This window comes from Cricetulus griseus (assembly GCF_003668045.3).
Source record: "Cricetulus griseus strain 17A/GY chromosome 1 unlocalized genomic scaffold, alternate assembly CriGri-PICRH-1.0 chr1_0, whole genome shotgun sequence".
Taxonomy (NCBI): domain Eukaryota; kingdom Metazoa; phylum Chordata; class Mammalia; order Rodentia; family Cricetidae; genus Cricetulus; species Cricetulus griseus.
The window spans coordinates 184150774-184175805 of NW_023276806.1; the positions used below are offsets into that span (position 1 = coordinate 184150774).

At 40.1% G+C, this 25032-nt stretch overlaps 1 protein-coding gene across 7 annotated transcripts in view; it reads right to left on the reverse strand.

Moving 5' to 3' along the window:
* Positions 1-25032, reverse strand: part of Cdk14 (cyclin dependent kinase 14) — a 554492-nt gene that overhangs the window by 113970 nt on the left and 415490 nt on the right. For all 7 annotated transcript variants that reach the window (XR_004771639.1, XM_035450611.1, XM_027391584.2 and 4 more), the window contains one exon: positions 10825-10873. Coding sequence is in view for 6 of the 7 variants with exons in the window: in XM_035450611.1 (XP_035306502.1) it covers positions 10825-10873 (49 nt within the window). In the remaining variant the exon portion in view is untranslated. The remainder of the gene's footprint in view (positions 1-10824; positions 10874-25032) is intronic.

The window sequence follows — 25032 nt, forward strand, 5'->3', positions numbered from 1 at the left end:
GGGCTGGGTTTGCTCTGCTTTACCAGGGCTTGTGACTACATAGGAATCCTTTACCTTCATGTAAACAGAATGGCTTCTTCAGATGTCCTCTTTACTAGTCATTCCTCTAGGCAGTCAATAGGCTCCTTACATGGTAGATAGAGCCTACCACTGTGACCAGGGTTACCCACCTCACATCAGAGAGATAAACCTGGGTTTCCTAGGTGGCCTCAACCTAATAATAGAACCATTTAGAAAACAGAGGACTTTCCCTTCTGGAGCCAGAAGAGATAGGGCAGAAGGGAAAGTTAGTGAGACCTGGAGCTGGTTGGAAGAAGGCAGCAATGGGACTAAGCATGCAGGAAGTCCTAAAGGGTTCCTGATGACAGGAAGGAGCTCTCTACCCACCAGGAACTTAGCTGCTAATGTCCTGAATGAGCCTAAAAGAAAAGTCTCTACAGGAGCTCTAGGTGGGAGGCCAAACCAGTCCATATGTGATTTTTGTCTTCTGTGACTCAAAGCAAAGGAACAAGCTGGATACATCCAGATTTCTTCCCCACAGAAGTATAAGATAACATTTATAGATATACCCATGCTCCCTTGGTACAGCAGTTAGAGAACACAAATGCCCACTCTGTGTTGGCAGAAGCAGAACTTCTCTGCTGGAATCTGCTCAGGGCACAGTTCAAGAAAGGCCGCTCCTGGCAGCCCACCTGCCCCTGGGAGCTCTGGGCTGCTGCAGAAACTGCTGCTGGGTTTTCTTCTCTAATGAGCGGCCCAGCAGAAGGAAGGCAGTAACCACACCAGAGGTCTGTGCACTTTTGGATAAAGAGGCCAATACATAATCCAAAGGATGAAAAACAATGACTGTTGCCAACTCTCAAGCCTGGCACGTACTGCCAATTAGCAAGAGAGAAGATGGCTATTTCCTGTCTGTCAGAAGAACAAAACCTGCCACCTGGCAGATAACAAACAGCATGGGGTGTGTGTGTGTGTGTGTGTGTGTGTGTGTGTGTGTGTGTGTGTGTGTGTGTGTGTGAGAGAGAGAGAGAGAGAGAGAGAGAGAGAGAGAGAGAGAGAGAGACAGAGAGAAGAGAAGAGAGAGAGAGAGAGAGAGAGAGAGAGAGAGAGAGAGACAGAGAGAGAGAGAGAGAGAGAAAGAGAGAAGAAAAATCTGGCTATAATACAAAGTAATGGTGTAAGTCCCTTAGGGCAGTGAGGGCTTGTAGAGTAGGTAAGGAATTTCACTTCAGGAAGTGGGAGGGTGGTTGGCAGAGCTGTCAACCCCTGTACTTAGTTGTTATATGTCCAACCTTCCTCCCACCACAGGACACTTCACAACGAAGGCATGAGCTGGTGTTCAGAAATCTGAAAACACTTCTTTTCCCTGACACTCCTTCCTGCTCCTTCTGCTGCATGAAGGCCAGACTGAGAAGGACATCAATTTTGGAAGAGACTTTTGACCTAAAGATATACTAAGGTTATTTCTAAGTCCATATGACAACTGGATTGATGGTGCAGTGGTCCCTTTACAAAACTCAGTGGGGCATACATTCCAAGCTGTGATCTTGCACTGATCATTCATCTCTACCCTGTTTTTATATTTCTGTTACTGATCAGTAACCGGCAAACCCATTAGCTATTTTTCTTTGTCATGAAAACTATAGCAGCTGTAAGTTCACATATACCTTAATTGTACTTTTTGGAGTTTCTAGGACACCTGTCAGGACCCATACAACACCCTTCTTTATGGCCCTTTTTTCTCTCCACTCCCCATCTGCAAACTCCTAGGAGTCAAGGCGTTGAATGAATCAGCCTAACAAATCCCCGCACAATGTTTTGAGGAACTGAACTAATGACTCATTATCTTGAAAACAAATGTCCCCAGAAACTGCTCTAACCTGCCTTCCAGCAAGCAGGGGAGCCTTCTGGGCCTTGAAACCATAGCACATATGTGTGTCCAAGGCCAAACAAGATACCTGCTTACTCATGTGTTGAAGATGGCATTTTCTTTTTTTTTTTTACATTTATTTTTTATTTGAATTACAAACAAGATTGAATTACATGACAATCCCAGTTCCCTTCTTCCTCCCTTCCTTCCCTACCACCCCCCAACTAAAACCCTACCTATCACATATCCTTTCTTCTAATCTACACCTGACTCCCTCATGCTCCTTTCTGCTCCCTCATGACCTCTGCATCCTTCCTTTTCTTCCATTCTCATTTGAAGATGGCATTTTCAAGAGGACAGAATGTGGTAAGATAGGCAGCTGGCAATCATATCCCATCCTCAAATTAAGAGAGGATGGGATTCCTAAATGTCTGGTTTAGAGCTGATCACCCCAAAAAGCACCCCCACCCCCAAAGCCAATCAATGATGCAGAAAATAATTTCTCTGAAAATATTATGAAAGGAAGTCTCCAGGCACTAAATAAATTAAAACTGCTACTTTGAAGTAAATAGAATTGTTACAAAAATCATCCACAGTGAACAAAATGCTCGTGTGGATGGTTTTAAGATCTGGCTTGACTCAACTGCTCCCCCTAGTGTACCGACAGTGAGTGTTCTTACCGTCATCATATTTCTAGGCTGGCCAAGAACTTAAATCTCTAGTCTCCTTTATGGTGTATTGTTTTATCAGGCAGTTTTAAATCAACTTTGGACATGGCAGAATGGAAAAGTGGATCTTTCTGATTCTTGAGAAGGAGTTGATCTAAATCGTAATGACCTACCAGGTCAGATACTATGGCAAGGAAAAGAGATTGCCCCTAACAGAAATAGACAGAGTGAAAGTTTGTTCCTCCCATGTTACTTCACCTCCTCTATCATGCTTCATGCACACAGAGTACAACTATCTAGCAGGTCATTTTAAAATACATCCTAAACATGGAACTGGATAAAATATTCAAGTGATATTCAAGAGCACAAAATGGGGTTATTTCTATGGGTTACAAATCTAGGCTGTAGATCTGTCAGGACCACAGAAGCACAGCAGGGATGTTTCCTTTTCTATTTTCTCATGCCCAAAGGTGGCTTCATCAGTACCTTTGTATTTACTGCATGTTTAAAAGTACCAACTATATGCATTCTTAGGAGACATCCAGTTGTGCCTAAGAAACAGATGGGTGGCTAGCAGGAGCAGCCGGCCTGACCCCATTTGATGTGCGTGGGCCTTGCTTTACCAGCCATGAGCTGGATTTTCCAGATGTGTCTTCTGTGACTTAGTGGTTTATCCTTAGTTCCCGTTTCAAAGCTTTGAAACCTCCCAGATTGTTCAGCTGTTAAGAAGTTCCAAAGCAAGCAAATGTGTTCTTGGAATCTCACCCTTCTCTTTGCTGGAGCATATACACCAAGGCCTTCTCCAGCCAAAAAATAAAAGATCTTTTGAGTGTCTGAAATTCTTGGTGGATTGCACATATGTGCCAATGCCAGACAAGTATAAATAGAGAGATTTACAAGAGAAATAGAGTGAGTCTTCATAATTCCAGCGAAATGAAACGGATTATTTTGAAGGCAGTTCAAACACAGGACATAATTTTATGAAATTCAGATTTGCCTTCATTTAGCCCCAAACCTCCTTTATCCAGGAAGAGCTTTCTGGATCATGCATTTTTAGTATGAGGAAAAAGGAGGGCTTCCTTTTCTTTAGTGATGATAATGCTTTATTTTTAAACTGATGTTTTTCTTTCTGTTTGGCTTTTCAATTTGGATATTAACTGTATCTTTTAATATCTTCCTTTATCGATGCTTCATTATTATAGAATATTAAAAAAACTTCAGAAGATAAAAATTATACCCTTGGAGCTGGGTATGGCGGCACTTGGAGGCAGAGGCAGGTGGATCTCTGTGAGTTTGAGGCCACCCTGGTCAAGTTCTAGGATAGCTAGAGCTACACAGAGAATCCTGTCTCGAACCCTCCCCCACCGCCCTCCCCAAAATTAGGCTCATGGTTGCTGGTATAAGTGAAATCAGCTGAGTTTTTCACTAGTGTAACCCATGGCAGATATAGTAGTTTTTCACCAGTGTAACCCAGGGCAGATGTGGTAGTTTTTCACCAGTGTAACCCAGGGCAGATGTGGTAATTTTTCAGTGGTGTAATCCAGGGCAGATGTGTGTAGAGTACAGTGTAAGGTACACCTGCATTTAAAAGCAAAACTCAATAATAAGATTATTAACAGCATTGTAGACACTGGCGCTGACATCACTATTATTACACAAAAAATCCTGGCCACAGAAGTGGCCACTTAGGGAAGCAAATGTAAAGTTTTTCGGAATTGGAACTCTAGAGTTCAATAGAGTGTTCACTCGGTGGTCTGCATTGGACCAGAAGGACAGAAAGGGAGACTAAAACCATACGTGGCAAATATAGCTATGAAATCTCTGGGGTTGTGATCTCTTATACCAATGGAACACTCAAAATAATATCCCTCCAGTGTCAGATATGAATTATGTACAATCTCTGGATAGTGGAAAAGACCTGGTAAGATGCTATGGGAAACGGTTACCAACCATCCAAGCTGTACAAAAACTAAATACAAATGATAGACCTTAAGAGGAGCCAAAGGCCCTGCCATTAAAATGGCTTACAGATGAACCTGTCTGGGTAGGACAATGGCCTTTGACCTCTGAGAAGCTAGAGGCTCTAGAAAAATTAGTACAAGAACAGCTAGAGGCTGGACAAATAGAGGAATCTACCAGCCCTTGGAATTCTCATATATTTGTTATCAAAAAGAAGTCAGGTAACTGGAGAATGCTGACAGACCTGAGAGCCATAAATAAGGTAATTCAGCCTATGGGCTCTCTACAGCCTGGAATGTCACTGCCTTCCTTAATACCTAAAGGATGGCTGATAATAGTAATTGACCTGAAAGACTGTTTTTTCACTATACCATTACAAGAAAGTGATAGAGAGAAATTTGCATTTACTGTACCAACTCTTAATAACTCACAGCCAGTTCGAAGATATCAGTGGAAGGTTTTGCCACAAGGGATGCTAAATAGTCCTACTTTATGTCAGCACTCTGAACAACAACCTTTGGAAATAATCTGTAAGAAATTTTCACAATACCTCGTTTATCGTTACATGGATGATATCCTTTTATCAGATTCCAATAAGTAAACTTTGGAATGTATGTTTGACATGGTGAAGGAAGTTCTACCTAGATGGGGGTTACAGATTGCTCCAGAAAAGATACAAAGAGGAGATTCTATTAACTATTTAGGATATATGATAGACTTACAAAGAATCAGGCCAAAGAAGGTACAAATTAGAAGGGATTGTTATAAAATTCTTAATAGTCTTCAGAAGCTGCTAGGGGAAATTTCTCAATTACAGACAATTATTGGGGTAGAAGGACATGACTTAAAGCATTTACAAATGGCCCTTAAAGGTGATAAGGACCTAAACAGTCCATGAAAATTATCTGCTGAGGCAGAAAATGAATTACAATGGGTAGAAAACAGAATATTGGATGTGCATGTAGATTGGATAAACCTTGATTTAGACTGTATTCTGGTTATCTTGCCATCCAGAGAATATCCTTCTGGAACTCTGATGCAGAGGGAAGACAGCATATTGGAGTGGATATTTCTGCCACATAAACAGAATAAAAAGTTAAAGACATATATAGAAAAGATTTCTGATTTGATTTTAAAGGGAAAATTAAGACTTCGTCAACTGACTGGAAAAGATCCAGCAGAAATTATAGTACCTTTAACTAATGAAGAAATTTCCTCCTTATGGAAGGATAATGAATATTGGCAAATAGCTCTTACTGACTTTTTGGAAATGATTAACAACAACTATCCCAAAACTGACTGAATCAAGTTCATAAAAAAGACAGTCTGGATTCTTCCACATATTGTAAGACAAACTCCCATTTCTGGAGTTTTAACCTTCTACCTTGATGCCAACAAATCAGGTTAGACTGGTTATAAAGCAGGTGAGGTAAGTAAAGTAGTTCAAAGTCCGTATACATCTGACAGAAGGCAGAATTATATGCAATTCTCATGGTGCTTATGGATTTTACAGAACCTCTTAATATAGTTACTGATTCTCAATATGCAGAGAGAGTAGTCTTACACATTGAGACTGTAGAATTCGTTCCTGATAATACAGAATTAACTTTACTGTTTCTGTAATTACAGGAAACAATCAGAAACAGAAGTAATCCTCTATACATTACACAAATCAGATCCCATACGGATCTGCCAGGCCCACTAGCACAAGGCAATGACGGGATTGATCATTTATTAATTGGAAGTGTGCTAGAAGCCTTAGAATTTCATAAGAAACATCATGTAAATAGCAAAGGTTTAAAAAAAGGAGTTCTCCATCACATGGCAACAAGCCAAGGAGATAGTGAGAAACTGTCCTTCTTGTTCCTTTTATAACCAAAATCCATTGCCAGCAGGCTATAATCCTAAAGGCATTCAGAGGAATGAGGTCTGGCAGATGGATGTCTTTCACTTTACACAATTTGGAAATTTAAGGGATTTACATATGAAACAAGTTTGTTCCCAACTTGAACTAATAAAAAAATTAAAAATAAAAAACAAAGAAATATGTGCATCATACTATAGACACATTCTCAGAGTTCCAATGGGCTACTGCTCTCAACTCTGAAAAAGCTGATTCTGTTATTACACACCTGCTAAAGGTGATGGCAGTTATGGGCATACCTGCACAAATAAAAACTGAATGCTCCAGCATATGTCTCCACAAAAATGGAAAAGTTTTTCAAATATTATAACATAAAGCATGTCACCAGTATATCACTCAATCCTAGAGGACAAGCAGTGGTTGAGAGATCTAATAGAACACTTAAGGAGATGCTCCATAGACAGACTGGGAAGACAACCCCTCCCCCAAACATAGGTTGCATAATGCTTTATTGACACTAAACTTTCTTAATGCCAATGAAAAAAGACAATCAGCTGCAGAAAGACACTGGACTATGAAAAAAACTGCTGAACTGAATCAACCAGTATATTTCAAAGATGTACTAACTTCAGTATGGAAGCCTGGACATGTGTTTTACATTGGGGTAAGGGTTTTGCATTTGTTTCCACAGGAAAAGAAAAACTGTGGATACCATCAAAGTTGATCAAGATTTGAGTTTAAAAAAAAACAAACCTCTCAACAAGGACAAGTGACAGGTATTTTACTGAGGTATATCTCATAAACTAAATAGAAACCTCCCAAAGGAAAGGGAAGTGTTTTGCTTCTATCTTCACAGGAAAACTCATCTCCAGAAGTCCAAGAACACTACATGGGTAGATGCTTAAGAAGAGAAGGTAGCTATAACAATCAAACAAAAGGAATGTGCCATATGGTATACTTTACAGCTACCTCTCAACTCTATTTCTCTTTATTTTTCTAGTCCCTATTCAAGTAAATCAATGCTGGATTTAGAGTTGGATTTGGCTTTCCTCCTCTAAAATCCAAGCACATTGTTTAACTAAACTTTAGAGTTTCTGTATTGTATCAAGAAGCCAATTGATGTAATACAGAACGAGAGAAGAATTTGGGGACTGCCTTTGTCTTTCTTGGCTCTTTCCTTCAAGGTGTACACTGTTTCATAATTATTATTTTTCCATGGTTGCCTTTTCCAGCATGCATATACATACAAGCAAACATTTCTCTGCTAACACTTATGTTTGAGTCCCACACAGCCAATGAAGACCTGCCTGATAGCAATCCCTGGACGCTCCAGAAGGAAATTGGGCCATACCTCTTAGACTGCACTGGATACAACTTACTCCATTTCAACTGACACTCCGACTAGAGCTTCGGTACTGACTTCAATCAAGTTGAGGATTTCAACCTAGATCTTCAATCAAGCAAATCCAATCTAACATGTACTGGATATAACCCATTGGAGACTTTCACTATACTAACATTCTCTTCCCACAGCACCCCATGAGGCTACCGTCATCCCATTTCAGTGGGAAGTAACTTGGAGGATGCTACATCCCATCCCCCATTATTATCTATTAGGGTAGTGTAAGCCTAGTTAGGGATAGCTTACTATTGTTTATGGTTGGGATTGGAAGAAGGTATTCAGGCTTGGACACCTCTTTCAGATGGCCTTAGGGTTTAGCGGATGTAGACATCATTAGGATGTGCCATAGCAGATTATTGTATCTTCTTGTATTTTACCTTTATGATTGTTAATTTTGGATACTTTACACTGTTAAGCTTTATTCCTCTTTTAGACTAAAAGGGGAATTGTAGGGAACAGTGTAAGCCACGCCTGCTAGAAGCTGGCTACAGGTGTGCCTGACCACGCCTATCAGGGCATGGTCAAGTTGAGGTCAGGATGACACGTGATAGGGTTTTAAGGGGCTGCAAGGCACATGGGAGCCCCTTCTCTCTGGCCTCCCAGCCTTGCTGCCCCTGGCACGCTCTGGCCTGCGTTTGGCTGCTGTTTATATAAATAAAGATATCTTAACCTTACAGACTACGTCATCTAGTGACAGATGTGGTAGTTTTTCAGTGGTGTAACCTAGGGCAGATGTGGCTAACATGTGAGCTGGATTACTTGTGATAGCCACTTCTCCTCAGGAAACACCTGTTTTCTTTGGCAGGCCAACACCCCCCATGGTTTCCATGGCTCAGATAATGGCTACCTTTAAAGATATTGTTACTTAATTTTGAAACTTAATCTTCTGAATATTGTTACTTAATTTTGAGCAGCAGCCTATTTTTTGTTTTTGCTTTTGGATTAGCTTACCATCATTATTAACCAAATAATTTGAATTCTTGGAAATTACTTTGAATCCATTATATAGTACAAGATATTTCATCAATTGCTTCAATTTAGTAATTTTTTTTTTCATTTCAAATTCTGGCTTTATTGTCAGCCAAATAATTACAAACTTCAGCTTTGTGTTTTCACTATGATAAATACATTCTTTGTTTTAAAACCAAACATGCTTAATTTAAATTCATCAAGTGTTCATGGTACGATGACTATGTGAAATATATCTTAGAAGCGTGTTTTCATAATCAATTTAGTAATTTAAAAATATTCTACAACTTAAAAATAGTTATTAATATATATGCATTGTACAATGTGATTGGATTTCATATCTTCATTAAAATATATCATGTGCTTTTCCTTATATACCTATACTATTCTCTCCTATTTTCCCAGATGGTAGTCCTTTCTTCTTCCTGAATGATGACATTTCTACTTTTATGTTATTTGTGTGTGTGTGTGTGTGTGTGTGTGTGTGTGTGTAACAGAAAACATACCATATTTATTTTTCTGACTTTAACGTATTTTGCTTAGTATGATGTTTTCAGTTCCCCCCACCTTCCTGCAAAAGGACTAATTTCAGAATGCAGCCTGCACAGGGTGTGCCCCCCCAAAGAACTGACTGACCCTTTAAATGCTGAGAACAGCTAGCATATGGGTGTGGACGAGCTAGCTATCTTGCCCTCAGGAACACACACAATAGAATGTAAGTCAGCCCACTACAGAGATGCTTGCTGTGATTAGAGGGCATGGTTCATAATAGCCAACTTAAGACATTGACTTTGGTGTCCATCAATACTTGAAGAAATAAAGAAAATGTGGTATGCAAATAAAATAGAGCTTTACGTATCCATAAATAATAAAAGAGTAAAATACATGATACATTTTAAGAAAAGTATCATGGAATTCATCACTTTGTACAATGCACATATCCTAATAGTGAAAATAGCTACATGCATTCTTTTTTAATAAAAGCTTTGTAGGAGGCAAAAATAATCATACCAGTTATTTTTCTAAATATGTAATTAATTTTAAAAAATGGTTAAATCTGTTATTATTGCAGAATGTAATATATTCATCCTAAGAACTTCTCACTATCAGCTGCCCACCGAGTTGGGCATAGATTAAATGCATTCTTATATAAAATTTTTCCTTTTATTGTCCTAATCAACAATGCCCTGAATTAAAATGTCACAACAGTATGAAGACTGTTCTACCAGATTCCCTGCAGACAACATGTTAGAATGAATGATAATTTACTTAATCAAAGGAGTCACATTTACAGTTTCTGCAGTGTGGTATTTGAAATGTGATGTCAAAGGTAAAGTGGACAACTTGACCTGCTTTCCAACTTTTAGCGATCCAATAACAAGTTGGAATGCACTCAAGACTCCTGGATGATTTGTAAACCCCAAGTGTCCCTTGTCAGCTTTTCAAATCAATAAATACATTTTATTTACTTGTTATTTTCATGTATGAGGGTATGTGTGGAGCACTATATGCATGTAGATGTCAGAGGACACCTTTGTGGAGTTGATTCCCTCCTCCTACCTTCATGTGGGTCACGGGGATTAACTTAAAGTTGTTTGGACAGTGTGGCAACCATTCAAACCCTCGCACCGACCTTCGTAGGATAAGAGCAGATGAAATGAGAGAAATGAAAAAAAAAAGGAGTATATATACTTCAAGTGATAAATTTACCTAGCTCCCCAGTGTGGTTTAGAGGAGGAAAAGTAGGTTAGCTGGAAAAAAATTCATTTTTATATAACTAAGTACTAGTCATCATACCGTTTGTTAGAAATCTGTTACTATAGTGTATTTTGTAAGTTACTCTGCCAATACTAAATACTTCCCAGCACTTGGTTACAAGATGGCCTACAGTAGATTCTAGAATTTACAATTCTCATACAATGCCACACTGTTGACTCTGTCTGAACATGGGAGACGGTAAGCAGTAAGGGTTACTTTGTGTTTAAGCGAATGGATGGATACAACATCAGTGAATGAAAGCACACTGTGACAAACTCACTCAGTGAGTTGCAGACAGATGGGGGGTTTAAACACCATCTGTGTACAGACTTACTTATTCCATGCTTGTCTGAGGCTTTTAGAGCTGTACACCGTAAAGCGCTCTGAAATAAAAGAGAAAAATGATAAGCAATCTTTGCATCAAATGTACACAACACAAGCCTGTTGAAGAAAATAACTCGTTTTTAAGAGTCTCACTTGCAGCAATCTTCCCTCCCTCTGCCTCCCAAGTTGAGGGTTCTGAGCCATGCACCACACTCAAGAACAGTTAGCACTGTCAAGAGATGCTGTTTGATTTGACCGTAGTTAAACATGGGCACAGAAGGACCATACACTTTAGATCGAGTAGTTTATAAATAGTGAATCAGGAGGAATGTAACACAGACAAAAATGAAATACTGCTATCTAGCTCAGGGTGATTTCTTCCACAAGCTAGTTTATTCACTAATTATTAATGACTGAATTGAAAAAGTAAGTACAAATTACAACTTCAGAACCACATGTAGCTTTACAGATGACTATCAGCACATTGGACAAAAGAAACTTGCTAACTGACTTGTATCTCTGAGTAAATGTAGCAATGTTGAGTCTCTGATCTTAGGATACATGCATGGTACTCAGTGGTACTCATGCATATCCAAAGCCAAACTATCTGTGTCCATTCAATGGTGAATATATTCATGTACAATCAATTATGAGACTTTTAAAATTAAAATTATACCAAATTAAACAATGGAGAGAGAATTAACTTTAGTAATTCCAACTACTCTCTTTTTCTCACTCCTGATAACAGAGCAGTTGTTAGATTTGATATCTCTCTCTCTCTCTCTCTCTCTCTCTCTCTCTCTCTCTCTCTCTCTTTCTCGTGTGTGTGTCTGTCTGTGTGTGTGTGTGTGTGTGTGTGTGTGTGTGTGTGTGTGTGTGTGTGTGTATTTATAACTTTTTAAATAGGATGTGCAATAAATACTCCAAACATGTTTGGCATTTGGTAATACCAAGTGGTTAGTCCTTCAACAAGAAAATATACACACAATTGTTTTAAAGATGTGTAGCACTCCAGAAGACAAAGGACCACAACATATCTGCTGAAGTCTGAGGTTATCACAGGAGGTACTTCAGTGGGCCCACTGGGGCATCTATGTTTATACAGGGTGATGCCATTTGTTAAACACACTATGTAAGGCTATGTGGCATGAGGGGCTCATGCCTTATGTATTAATAGAAGCTGAAGCACTATTTTCCATTCTCCACCAACAATGCGGAAGAAGGCCTTCCCTTCTTCATGTTTTCAGTACTAGCTATTTCACATTTTTGGCCAACCACTGCTTCACAAATTTCACTTATCTTAGTTGGTTCTGATTTTGGTGCTTTGGGACATTGGTGCTTATCAGTCTAGACATGGTTTTTAGAGTAAGTCAAGTTTTCCTATACACACACACACAGAGTCCTATATGAGTAGTGAGATTTGGTCAAGAATGGATTGTGCACATGTATACAGTGGTGGTCCTGTCACTTACAGTAGAGGTGAAAAATTCCTATTATCTGACAATGCTACAGTGTAATGTCATAGTACAATGTATCTGTCACTCGTATACTTGTGATGACACTGGGCACACAAACCAACTGTGCTAACCATTCACAAAACACTGCACATAAAGTACAGAATACTGGAGAAGATAGTAATAATAAAAGGAATGAGTGCGTTATTAGTTTATTTAGTTTCCATACCATGTTTTCAATGGTTTCTTTAGAGTCCTCCCTCCCTTATCACCTTCTTCCCTAGCCTTGCTTGTGAGTCTATCCATGCAGAAAGTTAGGAAATTGCACTGGCTAGTTTTATATAAACCTGATGCAAGCCAGAGTCATTTGAGAAGATGGAGGGTCACTTGAGAAAAATGACACCACAAGACTGGCCTGTGGGAAAGCCTGTGGTGTATTGACATGGGAGGGCCAGCATGTGGCCACCTTTGTGAAGGTGACCCTGGGCTATTTAACAAAGCAGGCTGAGCAAGGCTTAAGAAGCAAACCAGTAAGTAGTACTCCTCCATGGCCTCTGTATCAGTTCCTACCCTGCCTGAATTCCTGCCATGAGTTTCCTCTTGGACTATTACCTAGAAGTTTAAAATGAAATCAACCCTTTCCTTCCAAAGTTGCTTTTGGTCATGGTATTTCAACACAGCAACAAAAACCCAAATTAAGAAAGAAATATTCCAGGCATTGTGATCATAGGAGGTTATAGCTTTTTGAATGTCACGGCCTTTGAAGACCTTCCAGTGGGACAGGATGTGGTCCTGCATAGTCCTGTGCTAACATTTATGTCTTCATTTGTAACAGAAACACTTAAAAAGCAACAAAACAACATGAAATGACTTTTGGGGCTGAGGAGATGATTTCCAGAACCCACATAGGAAAATCTTGGTGTGGTGGCCCAAAATTACAAACCCTTTGCTAGGGAGGCAGAGACGGGTGGATTCCTGGGGCTAAACTGCTGGTCAGTGAAGCCTAGTTGGTGAGCTCCAGGCCCTAGAGAAACTATGTCTGAAAAAGGGGGGTGGGTGGTACATTGCTGGACTGTTGGACTTCATAAGCTCTCTCTCTCTCTCTCTCTCTCTCTCTCTCTCTCTCTCTCTCTCTCTCCTCTCTCTCTCTCTCTCTCTCTCTCTCTCTCTCTCTCTCTCTCTCTCTCACATACACACACACCCTAAACGCATATGCAAGTATGCATGCTTGCATGCCTGTATATATGTATGTTATTTTTTAAAAGCAGGTTCGCTCTACCTAGCCCTGGCTGTCTTGGAACTCACCATGTAGATCAGGCTGGCCTTGAACTCAGAGATCCACTCGCCTCTACCTCCTGAGTGCTGGGATTAAAGGTATGCAGTACATGCCTCTACCCACACACAAATATTTTTGAACAGACAAAGGCTTTTAGGTAGCTGAGGATACAGTTCATTTGGTACAGTGCTTGTCCAGATTGTACAAAACTTTAGGTTCACTCTTCAACATTGCATAACCCAGGCACAGTGGGTGCCTGCCTGTAACCTTAACTGTAGGGAAATGGAGTCAGGAGCACCAGTAGTTTAAAGTCATTCTAGGCTGCTGATTTCAATGCCAGCCCAGGATACATGGTACTCTTATTGCAAACAAGATTAAAAAGAAAAAAGCTTTTAATATAACGGTAATGTCTTAAACTAAGTATTATTATAAGTCTAAGTTTTTAAAAACTTTAAAATTTAAAGTATAAAAGCTAGAATAAAGTAAGAGGATTTATTGCTGAAGAATGAAAAATAGCTTTTATAAAATAGTTGAGCCTAAGTGCAGAGTACTGTGAAGTCCACAACAGCGGACTATCATGCCGTCAGCCTTCACACTTACTCCATTTACCCAGGGACTCAAACTTTAGCAAACTCCATTTATAGTAAGTGTTCCACACAGGTGTATATCATTTACTACCTTTTGTACGATATTTTTGCCATACTGTCCTGTGTTATATACTTAGATATACAAATACTGTGTATGGTGACATGCTATAATTGATATGCAGCCTATCAGCAATAAGCTATACCACACAGTACAGCATAGACTCTGTATCTAGGTCTCTGTAAGAACAACACTCCATGACAGTCACACACAAAACAATAACAAAAATTGACTAACCATTTCTCAAAACATATTATTGTAGCTAAACATGCATGTGCGTACATGAAACTAAATTTCTAATATTGCATAGTTCTTGGTTTGTTTGATCAAAGATGACAAACAATGATGCTAGGTATGAGTTCTCACTAACTGTTACCATTTTCCAATAATATGAAATTACTCCTTTACTCTTGCTAAGGTCTAAAATACACTAGAGCCCAGATTCTTTCATGTTCATCTATTGATGCTAGTGCTATATTATCTTTTCTTTTTTAAAGTTTCTTGAGACAGGGTTTCTCTGCGTAACTGCCATGGCTGTCCTGGAACTCACTTAGGCTGGCCTCAAACTCCCACCAGTCTCTGCTTCCTAAGAGTTGGGATAAAGGAATGTACTACAACCACCTGGTAGTGCTGAATTATCTTAACCACAGTACTTCATGTTTTCTTTTAAAAGCTTCTTTTACTTATTAGCATTTGTCTTATATAAATGGCTACTAAAAGTGTAGATAAAATAAAATTATTCCATGCTTTTTTAGTTTAACATTAAATAACTACATAATGCATTAAGTATGTTTTATCAAGGCAATTGCTTTTGAGATTATGTTTAGTGTCATTTGAGTTTATTTGTACAAATTGTCCATTGTTAAAACATACCCACATTTACTTTCAAATTGCTGTGAAATGCTTAAGCAACTACTTTACTTCAACCATAAAAATGATGCCAAAATGAATCCAAATGATTTGTGGCTCCAACAGTGATCAAGTGAAGACAGAAAGATGAGGGTCATTCCCAGCCCCCTGCAGAGCAGGGGTGTTGATTGACTTCGAAGAACTTCTTGGGGTGATGAAGTGTTCTAGATATGGACAGTGGAAAGGATTCCATGTTGTTGTGAATTATGTACCCCGTTCACTCAAATAGCTATGTAACATGGACCAACACAACAATAACAAGAATGCACTCTGGAGCCTGAGTCATAGTTAAGAAAGAGTTATCAGACAAACTCTAAACATTTGTTTATTCATTAGGTCCACATCACTCTCCACAGATGGCTCCGATGCCTGGAATACTGCAATGAGCAAACAGAAAAGACAGCATTGCTCCTGCATCTTACATTTCCTCCAGTTCAAGAGAGACGGACAGATAAATGCCAACACCATCATTCAGTGCACCAACACCAGGAAAACAAACACGCTGGATTTCAAAAGGTCTAAGTGCTGAGTAAAGTCAAACATGGAGCTGTGGTATTGAGTGGCACACCTAAAGACCCTCTGGTTGGGGAATGAAGGCAGGCAAGTCTTCAAATACTGAATCAGTCAGATATGCTGAGTCCCCATTGGAAACCTCATGGACTCCCTCTAGGATGTATTTTTCTGAAAGGATAATATGTAATCTTTGCTCATCCTGCTGTGCTCATGTTTACATCATTCAGGGTCAGCATTCAACCTATTTTTCCAGAATGACCAATTTCTTTTTAATGATTCATACAGAATAGGTTTAATTTAGCTTAACATCAGTTGATGTCTTTGTAGGTACTATCTTGTTCAGTATTATCTGCTTTTTCTTATAAGCTGTGATGAAGAAACTTTAAATGACTTATACTGCTTTTGTTATAGGATATTCTAAGCCTAAGAATACTATCAGATTAGAAAAGCAAATAAAGTAAAAACAAAAAAGCACACACACAGCTTTCTATCTCTAAACCAGAGTGTACTAAAAAGGAGTGACTAGAAATACCTTGCACTAGTTTATCCATCCATCCACCCACCCACCCATGAATACATACATAGACCCACCCACCCATCCATCCATCCACCCACTAATACATACATACATACATACATACATACATACATACATAGTAGACCCACCCACCTACCCACTATAGACCCACCCACCCAGCCACCCACCCATCCATCCATCCATCCATCCATCCATCCATCCACTAATACTTACATACATACATACATAATACATACATACATCCATAGTGGACCCACCCACCTACCCACTACATGCATAGACCCACCCACCCAGACACCCATCCATCCACCCACCCACCCAGCTACCCATCCATCCATCCATCCATCCATCCATCCATCCATCCATCCATCCATCCATACACTTACCCAGCCACCCTCTCACCCACCCATCCACCCCACCCACCCACCCAGTAACAACAGTACCACATGTTTTCTATAAAAGCATCTTTGTCTTACTAGCATTTGTCTTTTATAAACTGCTACTCCCTTATATAAGTGTATAGAGAGTCAGGCAGACTTCTTGGGACTAAGGATACAGAAGGGAACCAAGTAGAAAGGCTACCTACTTGCAGGTACCTAGTATTCCAGGGAAGGTGTGTAAAGCTAGAGTGGACTGGAGGCCAGGGAAGCTGAAGCAAAGAACGCTGGAGAAGGGGGAGAAAAGCAGAGCTGATACGTGCTTTTGCCTTTTAGAGACCACACAGGCCTAAAATTCAATCCTTTCTTTTAGAGAATGGAATCACAGCTTGTCTGGGAGTGAGAGAGCATGACTCGGGCTATGGTGACCAAGTGAGGGCAGTGAAAATCGGGATCAGAATCTGTAAACGCTTGGAAGGGAAGACTGGTACTGCTTACCAATGCATTGCACTGTGGTGCCACAAAAAGGCAGTAGTCAAAATAACTGGCAAAGCATCTAACTTTTCTTAACATTTCAGGTTTTGAAAGCGTTGGCATTTCACGCACAGCTTAAGTAGTGCTTTGGGAATAACTTTATCTTTCTGTAAGAGTTCAAAAGGTAGTGGAGTCTCAGAGTTATTATTCAATTATAATTATACAATTATAAAACATTGTATCAGACAATGTTTTATAGTGTGTAAGGCACAGGTGGGGAGAAAAAGAACAGGAACCAGACAGTAAGATACAGTGGCGTGCAGAGCCAACTGAAGATAGTCACTGTTCTGAAGATGTGTTCCTCAACAGTATCTACTCATTTCAATAGAAAGCATCATTTCTCATTTATCCTTCACTGGACAGCATTATAAGGTACAGTGGAATTCAGGCAGTTAGTGTACTAAGACTAATCAAAGGGTTATTCTATGTTTGAGAATGGAGTGACAAGGAAAGGAGAAATGGGAATATAGTTCTTTGTTAAAGTTTGTAGAAAAGTCAAAAGTCTGACATTAAGAAAGCAAGACAGATTTCAAAAGTTAATTACAACAAGTGTCCTTGTGAAACAAATTTGATTCTCTTAACTTTGTAGTCCCAACAAAGCAATTTGAATAATCTAATATCACTCAAGATGAACAACTCTATTACAGACAAAACCAACACAATCCCACATTTATAAGAAAATTATTATTCTCACCAATTAAAGACGATTCATAAATATTAGTTCAAGGCAATGTCTCAATTTAGTGCTTGACAGGATATGCTAGTGGGATTTTTTAGAAATGTCATTTTCATCTGTGTATAAGAGTCACAGTAAAAGTAAAACATGTCACACAACACGGGAGTAAAAACAATAAAAACATGAAGCTTCACTGTTACATTTGCATCACTAAATACATAAGTATCTCCATTCTGTCAGCAAATAATTCCCTATGTGCTTGCCAGCACTGGACACACAAAGCTGATTCCAGTTCATATCTATGTGTATCAATACAAATTTACAGATACAGGGTGAGAAATGGTACTTCGTTGGTACAGACAAAGCTCCCAAAGTTAGAGTGACTAAAACAGAGGTAAATCTTTTCCACTTGAAGACAAAACAAACTCAAGAATCTGTTGCTAATCCAGGAACACACAGGGCTTCCTGCCTCCCACATCCTAACTAGTGAGAAGACAGATTTAAGAGCAAGCATATCCTTGTTGTATGTATGTACTTTTTTGGGTATATGCCTAAGAGTGGAATTGCTGGATGTTGTGGTAGACTGATTCCCATTTTCCTGAGGAATCGCCATAATGATTTCCAAAGTGGCTGTACAAGTTGGACTCCCACCAATAGTGAAGGAGTGGTCCCCTTTCTCCACATTCTCTCCAGCACAAACTGTCATTGGTGTTTTTTATTTTAGCCATTCTGACAGGAGTAAGATGGTATCTTAGAGTTGTCTTGATTTGCAGTTCCCTGATAGCTAAGGATGTGGAACACTTTCTTAAGTGTCTTTCAGCCATTTTAGGTTCCTCTATTGAGAATTGTCTGTTTAGTTCTGTACTCCACTTTTTAATTGGATTATTTGGTGTTTTGGAGACTAGCTTCTTGAGATCTGTTCAACTATGTTCATAGCAGCATTATTTGTAATAGCCAGAACCTGGAAGCAACCTAGATGCCCCTCAACTGAAGAATAGATAGAGAAAATGTGGTACATTTACACAATGGATTACTACTCAGCGGGGGAAAAATGTAATCTTGAAATTCGCAGGCAAATGGATGGAACTAGAAGAAACCATTCTGAGCGAGGTAACCCAGTCACAAAAGGACACACAGGGTATGTACTAACAAATATATGGATTTTAGAGATAGAGCAAAGGATTGCCAACCCACAATCCACACTGCCAGGGAAGCCAGAAAACAAGGAGGACTCTAAGAGACATACATGGTTCCCTGGAGAAGGAGTAAGGGACATGAGCAAGTTGGGAACATGAGGGGAGGGAAGAGGGAGCTAGGAGAACGAGAAAGGGAGAAAAAGAGGGGTGAGGAGGACAGGAGGAGCAGGAAGTTTGAGTTGGGGGAAGAATAGAGGAGAGCAAGATAAGAGATACCATAATACAGGGAGCCATTATAGGTTTAAAGAGAAATCTGGCACTAGGGGAAATGTCTGTAGATCTATAATGATGACACCAACTAACAATCTAAGCAATAGAGGAGAGGCTACCTTAAATGTCCTCCCCTGATAATGAGATTGATGACTGACTTATATGCCATCCTATACCCTTCACCCAGCAGCTGGTGGAAGTGGAAGCAGACACCCACAGCTAATCACTGAACTGAACTGTAATCCAGTTGCAGAGAAGGAGGAGTGATGAGCAAAGGGGTCCACACCAGGCTGGTAAAACCCACAGAAACAACTGACCTGAACAAGGGGGAAACTCATTGACCCCAAACTGATAGCTGGGAAACCATCATGGGACTGATCCAGACCCCATGAATGTGGATGTCAGTGAGGAGACCTAGGAAATCTTTGTGGCCTCTTGTAGTAGTTCAGTACTTATCCCTAGCATAGGAATGGACTTTGGGAGCCCATTCCACATAGAGGGGTAATCCCTGAGCCTAGACACAAGGGGGTGGGCCTAGGCCCTATCCCAAAGGATATGACAAACTCTGAAGACCCTCTATGGAAGGCCTCACCCTCCCTGGGGAGCAGAAAGGGTATGGGATAGGTAGGGTGTTAGTTGGGGGGGTGGAGCAGGGGAGGAGGGGAGGCAGAGGGAACTGGGATTGACATGTAAAACAATCTTGTTTCTAATTAAAATAATGGATAGAAAAAAAATAAAGGGGATGTAGCACAAAAAAAGAGCAAGCGTATCTAGTATCTGGAAACAAAGTCAGAATCAGAAAGCAGTGTATTTTATAACGGTACACTTCCTGTACATAAATGGTATCTGATTATTCATACATTTGCATATGCATGCATTGCACTGTTCACCTTCAGTTGAATTTGTGTCATGGCAGCTCTCTCTTCCCAATCTGTTTAAACTAGGGGTTTAGAGTGTTGCTAATGCACTGGCTCAGTCAGCTTCACTAAGGAGTGTAATTAATTTAAACCTGCAGGCTGACTTTCACCTTCTCCTCTTATTGCAGGGACATTGCAGAGGAGGATCGCAACACAGCGGGAGACCACGGGGAAGAGCCTGCAGAGAAGAAATTACTTGCTAGGCAACATGACTCAGGGGACAGAAGCCTGGAAAGGTCTTCCTCAAACCCAGTGCCCGTGCCCTGCCCTTCTACTTTCCACAGGAAAGCAGCTGGAGGACAATGCTACATATGTAAAGTTTTATGGCTTAAAAGTCCCTGACCTGACAGGGCTTGAAGCAAACTGTAACCTCCTGAAGATAAAGCCTCAACTGGATTTTAGGCACGTGCTTATAGGTTAACACTGTATTAACTAAGCTGTTAATTTTCAATTCTGTTTCTCTTCTCTTCCATGCGTCTATAACTTACAAGATACTGTTGTATTTAGAACTTCAATAACCCGAGGACATATTGAGTAAAAACAACCAACCAATAAAAAAAAAAAAAAACCTCTGTATGTGCAAAAGATATGAAAGGTGGGATGAGGTGTTTTTCTCTTGGAAAGAGTAAACTAAACAAGGAGGGAGCAGCATGGAGATCATAAAATGTCTCAGAAAGAGATTTGATATTGTGTGGCATATTAGGACCACAGAATGGCTATTTGCTTATAACTTGATATAAAATGAGTATGCATTTAGGGATATATATTATACAAATATACATATATTCTGGTTAGACAAAGAAAAACAAAAGACTACTAACCACACACATTCGTTGTGTGGTCTTTAGAATTGAGTCTATTCAACTCTTCACGATTTGAATTCAGATTTACTCTAAATTTTAATAAGTGCATTTATTAAGCTGGTAACAAAGTGGCCAGCATTTAAGCAAAGAAACAGGGCCAATCCAGAGGCTCCTCTCATCTGACAGAGATATAGACATACAAAGTTATCCCAGCGCTTCTCTTGGGATTGCTTCAGTGGAGGGAAATGGCTTGGCCTTTATAAGAGTGAATAATCACCATAGTCATGAATCACTTCCGTTATATTCCAATCAAGCACCCTACTTGTATGTTTATTTAACAGACAATATCCTCAAATCCCTTTGCATGGAAGTCGCCAGGATCCATTCATTCTCTCATTCATTCACAAACATGTAGTGGAGGTCTACTGTGTGCCAGAGACTATGAATATAGCACAACAAAACAGTTACAAGCACAAGTAGCCTACAGGTATTTACCTAAAGCAACATGGTGGCCCCCAACAGAAGGAAACCATACTCACAAATGTTCATGAGAATCAGTGATTATTTTACCTTCTGATGTTTATTTGGAAAACCCAGCAAGATGCGAGCACTTCAGTTAGTAGGGTTCCAATACAGTTATTTTAAAGCTAGGTCAACAGTCTTTGGAAACTCAAGCATAGGAAAATTCACATATACCAGAAGAGAAAGGGTTAGTCTATTCCAAAATCTGAGGATTTTATAATTGTGTGAATGTCAACATACCACTGCGATCACCACAGGCATTATAGAAATGTCACCTTTGTTGTGTAACTCTGACTCATGTCTTTAAATGACTTGAAATTCCCCAATATATCATGCTAGAAAGTTGACAGATCTCTGGCTACAGCGTCGAGAGGCTTTTACAAGGCTCATGCATTCTAAACCTGACCATACTGCCTTGTCACTGCTACCCAGAGGACCATGTTAAATGCTGACAAACCATCCTCAGACCCCAGACAGAAGTACAGCATCTGCCTGGCTACCATGATTATCCTCCTGTTCCCGATGCTATGATTTTCTAGACTCAAGCATTCCACTCTATTCATTAACCACTTCCACCCACCGTGGAACACATATGCACGTGGGCTCCTGAACATCTCTGGAGGAGGTGTCCCACCTATCCATACTTCCTCCACCCACACAAGACAAAACACTTCTCTTCCATCAGATAGTTCTTTCTAGAGGGCATTTATGACAGCTTCAAAGTGTACTCTTTACAGACAACCAGCTTACAACTCCCCTAAAAGAAGGCAAGAGAAAGAAAGTAGACACTTCCACAGAGGCAGGGAGCAGCAGGAGGGTGATCCCCACAGTCTGGAGGACTTTAGTAGCACAGGGGCACGCTATCCCTTTCATCTTACAAACAAGCACAAAGAAGCAGGGACTGTGTTGCCTGAGATATAGGCTAGTGGCAGAGGCTGAAGTGGCATAGTGTGGTCCACTCTCTTGTTGCCAAAGAGCAGGGACACTCAGGCCTCCTATGTGGCCTCCAAATAGACGCTTGTTTTACTACTCCCAGGGCGCCTGAGCAGGGGCAGCATGTACTTTACACAGGATGAAGCCAAGCACAGATACTGGAGGACATGTGCGTAACACACAGCTCACACACAGAACTGGGCTATGAATGTACACTGTCCAAAATTAAAGTCTATGGCCCAGTCATTGTGCCATGAGGCATGTCGTGGCTGTGAGGGACTTGAAGTTTTATCATTAAGTCTCAAAGCCAGACCAAAGCTCCTTCAGCAATAATGGAAAACCTGAATATAAACAACCATGTTACCTTTCCTCATCGATAACACTGTCTACCTGCTTCCCAACTATCTCACCTACTATGGGTAGAACAAACATTCCTCATGCTCATAGCAAATATGAAACATGTCTTTTGAGTTTTGGTATTCTAAAATTCTTGGACACATTATTTAAACTTCCTGTGCCTCAGTGTCCCCAGATCACAGGTCATGACACTAGCAGGTTTTATGTTATAGAGACACTGAAAATGTATTCTAAGAAAATGCATGTCTAGAGTTAATTACATACACAGTAATACTCTATACTTCTTCACCATGACTGCTATTATTATTATTATTATTATTATTATTATTATTATTATTATGCCTTAAAAACTGACCATCTTACAGTATGTGTCTTGGAGACATTCGGTATCAGAAAACAACTATTACTGCAGAGAGAAAATATCTATATGAAACTTCATTTTGAAACAAGTAAATAAACACCATGAACATGTTTGTGGTCTTCTAACTCCTGCTATATAATTTTGTGGCTTCTTTTCCTTTGAAAGATGATGAGGATTGAACTCAGGTCTTAAGAATGCTTAGTAAGCACTCTACCACTGAGCTACATCCCTAGGCCTAGTCCTTCAAGATGAGGTACTGCTATGTAGTCCAGGTTGGCTTCACACTTGTAAGCCTCTTGTCTCCACCTGAACGCCGCCATTACAGGTGAAATGCACCACGCCTGGGAGTAATTCTGTGATTTTAATGCACTAGTGAAAGTTGACATTCTAAGAGAATATCAGTTGTTCTACTTCATAGTAGAGGTGGTTAATGGAATGAATATATAAGGTCTTGAGATGCAAGCATCTATGTACATGCATTCACACTTGCAAACATCTCTCTCTCTCATACACACACACACACACACACACACACACACACACACACACACACCCCAAACCACATGACTTTCTTAGCAATAGCCATTCAAGGGCAGGTGTAAATGAAGGAAGTGTTTGCATCCCTATGATTTCATCCTGGTGTGGAATACTAGTTCAAGATGTGTTACATTTGTTTATGGTGTGGAATACTTTTTAATGATGCAAAGATGTGTGACATTCTTCTATGCTGCATTTGTTTAATAAAGAGCTGAATGGCCTATAGCAAGGCAGGAGAGGGTAGGTGGGGCTACCTGGTAGAGAGAATAAATAGGATGAGAAATCTAGGCTCAAGGGAGGAAGGAGAAGGAGTGAGAATAGGGGATGGAGAGCAGGACGCCAGGGGCCAGCCACCCAGTCACACAGCCAGCCATGAAGTAAGAAGAAAAGAAAGACATATAGAATAGAGAAAGGTAAAAAGAAGCCCAGAGGCAAACATAGTTAAATAGAAACAGGATAATTTAAGTTAGAAAAGTTGGTTACAAACAAGCCAACCTAAGGCTGGGCATTCTTAGAATAAGTCTCTGTGTATTTATTTGGGACTTGGATGGTGGGCCCCCAAAAAGTAAAACCAAACAAACAAAAACAACTACATCACCCACCAATGCAATCCATGTACTGATCTAACCAGAACATTTAGGGAGTAAAAACACTACCTGTATCATAAATAATGGAAGGCTACACTTTTCTTGCATCCATATAGTATCAAAATAATAATAACTCTGTGTGTATGAATCCTGTGTGTGTGTGTGTGTGTGTGTGTGTGTGTGTGTGTGAGAGAGAGAGAGAGAGAGAGAGAGAGAGAGAGAGAGAGAGAGAGAGAGTGTGTGTGTGTGTTCTTAGATGCCCTGGCAAGCATGTGGAGGTCAGAGAAACACTAGGGTAGATGGCCTGTGAGCTTCTGAGAATTTTCCCATCTCTAGCTCCCACCTTGCTAGGAGTGCTGTAATTGCAGACATGTGCTACCCCACCCAGTTTAACATGGGTTCTAGGACTTCGGTTTTCATGCTTGCAGGACAAGTACTTACCCACTTATCCACTCTCCAGCTCAGTAATCACTATTGCATAGTGGTGAATTTGTCTTAAAGGAGCCCTATGACAACGTTCTAATGTGGATTTTAAACCACAGCAGAATGAGGCTGCTTCACTTCTTTAGCTAGACAAGCCAAGATGTCAGGAAACCAAGAAGGCGTAATCGATTGGATTAATAGCAAATAATTATTCCCTTCTTTCTTTATAGTGAGACACACTTCAGTCCCCCATTGAACCCATATTCACAGTGCGGTGTAAATAGTATTGACATAGCAGAGGCTTGAAGTGAGCCCACAGCTGGGTCTTCCATCTTTTGCCCCTGCCTTTCAGGAGGAAAAAGCAGAACATCTTTCCGTAGTTGTGATTCTGTGGAGGATGCGAGATACAGAGAACAAACCTAACAAAACCAACCTGCATCCTGGAACCAA